Source organism: Thalassophryne amazonica, chromosome 1 (genome assembly GCF_902500255.1).
Source record: "Thalassophryne amazonica chromosome 1, fThaAma1.1, whole genome shotgun sequence".
In the NCBI taxonomy this organism is placed as follows: Eukaryota; Metazoa; Chordata; class Actinopteri; order Batrachoidiformes; family Batrachoididae; genus Thalassophryne; species Thalassophryne amazonica.
Window position 1 is genome coordinate 58,997,461 of NC_047103.1, and position 8,589 is coordinate 59,006,049.

General features: G+C 41.4%; 1 protein-coding gene across 1 annotated transcript in view; it reads left to right on the top strand.

The window, feature by feature from the left end:
• The window catches only part of LOC117510706 (plexin domain-containing protein 2-like), a 435,424-nt gene extending 427,132 nt beyond the window's left edge, over positions 1 to 8,292 (top strand). Inside the window, 1 exon segment of the mRNA XM_034170533.1 lies at positions 7,406 to 8,292. Coding sequence (XP_034026424.1) covers positions 7,406 to 7,525 — 120 coding nt within the window. The 3' untranslated portion in view covers positions 7,526 to 8,292.
• The last annotated feature ends 297 nt before the right edge of the window (positions 8,293 to 8,589 follow it).

Here is an 8,589-nt window from a genome sequence, read left to right on the forward strand (position 1 = left end):
CTCTCGTTGGAGAAAAAGTCTGTTATCACTCACAAAAATCACAAAAAGGGCTTTCTATCAAGCAGTCAGGCTGAGGATATTACCTTTCAGGTAGAACGATATCTCGGCAAAGAGGTGGAGATGACGTCTTGCTGATATACCGATGCAGATCAGATGAGTGGTGACAGCTGTCACAGGTGATGAGTGTCAGCTGTCACCCCGGCTGCTCCTGTGAGGCGGCAGCGCCCTCTGGTGCCTGGAGCCCGCACTCCAGGCAGGGTGCCCTCTGGTGGTGGTGGGCCAGCAGTACCTCCTCTTCAGCGGCCCACACAACAGTAAGTAGTGTTTAAGGTACCTTAAGTGGTACAGATTAGGTTAAAATTGACTTCGGGCTCATGGATTGCATTCCCGAAGCTAACGGTTTGAAACATCTTTACCTCAGAAAACCTCAGAGGGACTGAGAGGGTGTCCATGGTAAACTGGGATAGTCCTTCATTGTGCTGTGGTTGTTGTTGCCTGTGGCTGAATTTTGAAGTTCAGAAATTTTTTCTTTTTTTTTTTCGTGTCACAACATACTGACATTAATATTTGATAATCATATTGCTGATATATAGAAAACCCTGTCACATACTTTGGTTATCCCTTGCATCTGGTGCCTGTAGCATTGTCGTACATGCTGTAACATCACCTGGAGGTCTTGCAGAAGTGCCACAGTTGTGATACAGTGTCTATCGTTATGCTACACTTGTTTTTGCAAACATCATATGATAAAAGATACAAGTCTGACTCTTTATATCATCAAACCGCATGCTCGATCACACTCCTGGGTAATGGTGATCTTCACACATCAGTTTCTCACCTGCACAGACTGTGAGCTACCAGGAGGCATAAATAGAAACAAAACACATTTCTTAACTGGTAGGAGCACTCTGAGAATCTGTTACAGATGACACAGATTCATGCAAATCAATTATTTGTGATTCAGTGATACTCTAATGTACAATTTTGTGTGGCTTTGAGGTTTGATCAATTGTTTATCCAGGATGAACACACATGGCGCACATATGTGTAAAATATCACTACGATTGGGTATTTTCTGGTAAAAGCACCAAATTTTGCACAGACATGGATGGATATACAATAAATAGACATCATGATTAGCTCAATTTTTCTTGAATTTTTTTTTTTTTTTTTTTTTTTAATCAATGTACCATATTTCTTTGATTAAATGCCTGACCTTGAATAGGAGTCTGCCTCATTTAATGGAAGGGTCAAAACTTTGTTTATAAAAAATAAACTCCTGCCTTAAATAAGCGCCGGGCATTATGTGCATGAAAAAGATTACATTTGGTCGAGTCACTCTTTTTTTTAAGTCCACGTGCGATGTGAGAACTCCACTTCTTTATACAATCATCAACCTCCAAACCAACGTTACAGTGCATGCAGTTTCCCTCCATGAATTGCAGGTCATTTAAGTATGTTTTCAACTCCATGTTGTAAAGTTATACATATTTGTGGACTTTTCTGCCAAATGTTCCTGTGTTTGATCCATGATCGAAATGTAATCGGCGTGCGCACTGGAAAAACTTTTAATTCTGATGGGAGAGGAAGGAGTGAAACCAGAAAAGTAACCAATCACAAACACTTAATTTGTGTGTTTATGACATATAGTAATAAGACCAGAGCATTTTAAACATATTCTGGAATGAAATGGTAGCTGTCTTGGATTTTGCTATTTATTGTCTGCAGAGGAAAAATTGAGTATGGCATATCTAACAAAAATTTTTTATATATATATATATATGTATATATATATATATATATATATGTATATATATATATATATATATATATATATATATATATATATATATATATATATATATATATATATATATATATATATACACAGTAGTGTTCAGAATAATAGTAGTGCTATGTGACTAAAAGATTAATCCAGGTTTTGAGTATACGAGGGCTGTCAATAAAGTAACGGTCCTTTTTATTTTTTCAAAAACTATATGGATTTCATTCATATGTTTTTACGTCAGACATGCTTGAACCCTCGTGCGCATGCGTGAGTTTTTCCACGCCTGTCGGTGACGTCATTCGCCTGTGAGCACTCCTTGTGGGAGGAGTCGTCCAGCCCCTTGTCGGAATTCCTTTGTCTGAGAAGTTGCTGAGAGACTGGCGCGTTGTTTGATCAAAATTTTTTCTAAACCTGTGAGACACATCGAAGTGGACACGGTTCGAAAAATTAAGCTGGTTTTCAGTGAAAATTTTAACAGCTGATGAGAGATTTTGAGGTGATTCTGTCGCTTTAAGGACTTTTCACGGTGCGAGACGTCGCGCTGCGCTCTCAGGCGGCGTCGTCAGCCTGTTCAAGCTGAAAACCTCCACATTTCAGGCTCTATTGATCCAGGACGTCGTGAGAGAACAGATAAGTTTCAGAAGAAGTCGGTTTCAGCATTTTATCCGGATATTCCACTGTTAAAGGACATTTTTTTAATGAAAGACGTGTGGACGGATCCGCGCGTCGGGACGCAGCCGACGCGGTGCGGCGGCACAGGAAAAACACCTCCGTGTTGATAACCATTTGTAAAATCCAGGCGGCTTTTGATGGCTTTCAGTGGAGTGAGTATATGAGAAATTGTTTAACAGGCAGGACATGTTCCAACTTGTCCTTAAGGCTTTCAACAGAGGTGTTTTTCCTGTGGCGGAGCGTCGCGGTGGCTGCGTCCCGACGCGCGGACCCGTCCACACGTCTTTCATTAAAAAAATCTCCTTTAACAGTGGAATATCCAGATAAAATGCTGAAACCGACTTCTTCTGAAACTTCTCTGTTCTCTCACGACGTCCTGGATCAATAGAACCTGAAATGTGGAGGTTTTCAGCTTGAACAGGCTGACGACGGCGGCTGAGAGCGCTGAGCGACGTCTCGCACCGTGAAAAGTCCTTAAAGCGACAGAATCACCTCAAAATCTCTCATCAGCCGTTAAAATTTTCACTGAAAACCAGCTTAATTTTTCGAACCGTGTCCACTTCGATGTGTCTCACAGGTTTAGAAAAAATTTTGATCAAACAACGCGCCAGTCTCTCAGCAACTTCTCAGACAAAGGAATTCCGACGAGGGGCTGGACGACTCCTCCCACAAGGAGTGCTCACAGGCGAATGACGTCACCGACAGGCGTGGAAAAACTCACGCATGCGCACGAGGGTTCAAGCATGTCTGACGTAAAAACATATGAATGAAATCCATATAGTTTTTGAAAAAAATAAAAAGGACCGTAACTTTATTGACAGCCCTCGTATTTCTTATTGTTACATGGGAAACAAGGTACCAATAGATTCAGTAGATTCTCACAAATCCAACAAGACCAAGCATTCATGATATGCACACTCTGAAGGCTATGAAATTGGGTTATTAGTAAAAAAAAAAAGTAGAAAAGGGGGTGTTCACAGTAATAGCAGTGTGGCATTCAGTCAGTGAGTTTGTCAATTTTGTGGAAGAAACAGGCGTGAATCATGTGTCCCCTATGTAAGGATGAAGCCAGCACCTGTTGAACATGTTTTTCTCTTTGAAAGCCTGAGGAAAATGAGACGTTCAAGACATTGTTCAGAAGAACAGCGTAGTTTGATCCAAAAGTTGATTGGAGAGGGGAAAAAATTATAGGCTGTTCATCTACACCAATCTCCAATGCTTTAAAATGGACAAAAAAAACAAAACCCAGAGATACGTGGAAGAAAATGGAAAACAACCATCAAACTGGATAGAAGAATAACCAGAATGGTAAAGGCTCACCCATTGATCAGCTCCAGGATGATCAAAGACAGTCTGGAGTTACCTGTAAGTGCTGTGACAGTTAGAAGACGCCTGTGTGAAGCAAATTTATTTGCAGGAATCCTCCGCAAAGTCCCTCTGTTAAATAAAAGACGTGCAGAAGAGGTTACAATTTGCCAAAGAACACATCAACTGGCCTAAAGAGAAATGGAGGAATATTTTGTGGACCGACGAGAGTAAAGTTGTTCTTTTTGGGTCCAAGGGCCGCAGACAGTTTGTGAGACGACCCCCAAACTCTGAATTCAAGCCACAGTTCACAGTGAAGACAGTGAAGCATGGTGGTGCAAGCATTATGATATGGGCATGTTTCTCCTACTATGGTGTTGGGCCTATATATCACATACCAGATATCATAGATCATTTTGGATATGTCAGAATACTTGAAGAGGTCATGTTGCCTTATGCTGAAGAGGACATGCCCTTGAAATGGGTGTATCAACAAGACAATGACCCCAAGCACACTAGTAAACGAGCAAAATCTTGGTTCCCAACCAACAAAATTAATGCCTCCCAGATGTGAAGAAATCATGAAAAACTGTGGTTATACAACTAAATACTAGTTTAGTGATTCACAGGATTGCTAAAAAAGCAGTTTGAACATAATAGTTTTGAGTTTGTAGCGTCTACAGCAGATGTTACTATTATTGTGAACACCCCCTTTTCTACTTTTTTTACTAATAGCCCAATTTCATAGCCTTAAGAGTGTGCATATCATGAATGCTTGGTCTTGTTGAATTTGTGAGAATCTACTCAATCTACTGGTACCTTGTTTCCCATGTAACAATAAGAAATCTAACCTGGATTAATCTTTTTAGTCACATAGCAGTACTATTATTCTGAACACTACTGTGTGTGTGTGTGTGTGTGTGTATATATATATATATATATATATATATATATATATATATATATATATATATATATATATATATATATATATATATATCAAACAATGTCTTTGCAAAATTTGGTGCTTTAACCATAAAACCCACAGCATTTCACACATCGACCCCACTAACCCCTTCTACCTTGTTGAATCCATAGTAATTCCAAACTGTTTGAGTAAAACGTTATGACCTTTCAAAGGTTACCCAATGTCAAAGGTCATATGTCCAACAGAAATAATAATATGTGACTTCATGTTAATGTTTAATAGTGACCATGGGTGTGTCTTTCAGCAGTTCCTCAAAATGACTGTTCTACAGTTAATATCCATCCATCCATTTTCTTCCGCTTTATCCAGAGTCGGGTCGCGGGGCAGCAGCTCAAGCAAAGCCACCCATACCTCTCGATCCACGCGCACACCTCCCCCAGGTCCTCCGGGGGAACCCCGAGGCGTTCCCAAGCCAGCTGAGAGACGTAGTCCCACCAGCGTGTCCTGGGTCTTCCCTGGGGCCTTCTCCCAATGGGACATGCCCGGAACACTCTAATGTTAATTAAAGTGTTCCGGGACACTAGTTAACACTGTAGTGTTAATTAGAGACATTAATGTTAATGTCTAGGTTAATATCTCCTATGTAAATATAAGGTTTGGGGACTTTATAAGGTTTGACTTTGTGAATTTTGATGTTTAAGTTTTTCTCATAAAGAAATCACTCCCCCACACCGCCCACAAAAACACACGCACTTACACTCACGCACCCTAACACACACACTTACAAATAAAAAAATAAAATCACTTGGCTGACTTTCAATCATTTCACCAAATTTGGTCCAAATTGGATATTTTGTGAGCACACATGGACACACAGGACCATGTGCCAGGCTGGGCCCGCCGACTTGCTCCATGCCTGACTGAGTAATTCCCTGGGGTTGGTTTTACAACCCCAGTTCCACTGAAGTTGGGACGTTGTGTGAAATGTAAATAAACAGAATACAATGATTTGCAAATCCTCTTCAACCTATAGTCAACTGAATACACCACAAAGACAAGATATTTAATGTTCAAACTGATAAACTTTATTGTTTTGGTGCAAATATTTGCTCTTTTTGAAATGGATGCCTGCAACACGTTTCAAAAAAGCTGGGACAGTGGTATGTTTACCACTGTGACACTCAATAAGCGTTTGAGAACTGAGGACACGAATTGTCAGTGTCATGATTGACGATAAAAGGAGGATCCCCAAAAGGCTCAGCCATTCACAAGCAAAGATGGGGTGAGGATCACCACTTTGTGAACAACTTCATGAAAAAATTGTCCAACAGTTTAAGAACAATGTTTCTCAACGTTCATTTGCAAGGAATTTAGGCATTCCATCATCTACAGTCCATAATATAATCAGAAAATTCAGGGAATCTGGAGAACTTTCTACATGTAAGCGGCAAGGCCGAAAACTAGCATTAAATGCCCGTGACCTTCGATCCCTCAGGTGGCACTGCATTAAAAACTGACATCATTGTGCAAAGGATCTTAATGTGTGGGCTCAGGAACACTTCAGAAAATCATTGTCAGTTAACACAGTTTCTTGCTACATCTACAAGTGCAAGTTAAAACTCTACCATGCAAAGCGAAAGCCATACATCAACAACATCCAGAAATGCCGCTGCCTTCGCTGGGCCCGAGCTCATTTGAAATGGACAGACACAAAGTGGAAAAGTTTGCTGTGGTCTGATGAGTCCATATTTCAAATTATTTTTGGAAATCATGGATGTCATGTCCTCCGGACAAAAGAGGAAAAAGACCATCCAGATTGTTAACAGCACAAAGTTCAAAAGCCAGCATCTGTGATGGTATGGGGGTGTGTTAGTGCCCATGACATGGGCAACTTACACATCTGTGATGGCACCATCAATGCTGAAAGGTACATCCAGGTTTTGGAGCAACATATGCTGCCATCCAAGCAACAAATTTTTCAGGGACGTCCCTGCTTATTTCAGCAAGACAATGCCAAGCCACATTCTGCACGTTACAACAGCGTGGCTTTGTAGTAAAAGAGTGCAGGTACTAGACTGGCCTGCCTGCAGTCCAGACCTGTTGCCCATTGAAAATGTGTGGCGCATTATGAAGCGCAAAGTCATACATCAAGCAAGAATGGGAAAGAATTCCATGGCTTCAACAATTAGTGTCCTCAGTTCCCAAACACTTATTGAGTGTTGTTAGAAGGAAAGGTGATGTAACACAGTGGTAAACATACCACTGTCCCAGATTTTTTGAAATGTGTCGCAGGCATCCATTACAAAATGAGCAAATATTTGCACAAAAAACAATAAAGTTTATCAGTTTGAACATTAAATATCTTGTTTTTGTGGAGTATTCAGTTGAATATAGGTTGAAGAGGATGTGCAGATCATTGTATTCTGTTTTTATTCACATTTTACACAATGTCCCAACTTCATTGGAACTGGGGTTGTACCTCCTAAACCCGTCTCATTGGCTGACTAAACTAGACTCAACATTGATTGATTCATGGTTATCAAAAAAACGTTTATGTGACTGTTTTGGTGCATGTCATTTTTACTAAACACATCCACACTCATCCAGGAGAGCACTGTTAGATCCCCCTCTCAGCCGTAGCCTTTTACCCTTTGCTGACATTGTGACCTCCAGACTTTTTCCTGAACTCATTCTCCACACATGTCCTGCAGAGACGTCCCAGCAGGTGGCCAGCCATGAAGTTCCGCCGGGGTTCAGGTCACCCGGCTTATGCGGAGGTGGAGCCTGTGGGCCAGGAGAAGGATGGCTTCATCGAGTCGGAGCAGTGCTGAGGGAGGAAGGGGGCGCCCGCATCCCCGCCGTCCCCTTCACGCCCACCTTGCTCCCACCTCGTGCCTGCTATATGGGGAATTCTTATCTCTAGGATCTGCCGGTTCTCATCAGCTGACATGTGCACAATGACACGTACAAGTGCGTTTGAGACCACACCTGGAGAACGGTGACTAGGTACAGCAGCCAATGATGAGAGGAAGTGTGCCGCGAGAGTCCTCTGAAAACTGACCCCCCAGACAACCCCATTGCTCAGACCTACTGGGGAGCAGCAGTGACATCATAGCCTCAGCCGGCACCGGTGAGGAAGGCTGCGATCATGTTGCTCCAGAGGGATTGTAAAGCCCGACTGCCGTGACTGACACCGGTGCATCTGAGGCATGAATTACACAATCTATATTTTCAGAAAGTGTGTGTGAACACAGATTTCCACGGTATCGTCAGTGGGTTTCAACAGTATAGCCTTTTGTATTATCCAGCAGGTTTCTCTTCTTTTTTCTTTCAGTCTGTTTTCAGAGATTGACACATTTGCTTATGTTTTTTGGTTCTACACCAGAATTTAATTGACTTTTCCACAGCCCGTGAGGTCAAGCGCCACCGTGTGATACAAACCAAACCCCAGTCACTGCGATCGATAGCAGCTCTGAACACCCAGTCTGTGACGTTTGTGAGAGATTTTTAAAAAAAAGCCTCAGTGGGGTTTTTTTTTTCTTTCTATATACAGTGAGGAAAATAAGTATTTGAACACCCTGCCATTTTGCAAGTTCTCCCACTTAGAAATCATGGAGGGGTGTGAAATTTTCATCTTAGGTGCATGTCCACTGTGAGAGACATAATCTAAAAAAAAATCCGGAAATCACAATGTATGATTTTTTTAAATAATTTATTTGTATGTTACTGCTGCAAATAAGTATTTGAACACCTGTGAAAATCAATGTTAATATTTGGTACAGTAGCCTTTGTTTGCAATTACAGAGGTCAAACGTTTCCTGTAGTTTTTCACCAGGTTTTCACACACTGCAGCAGGGATTTTGTTCCACTCCTCCATACAGGTCTTCTCCAATTC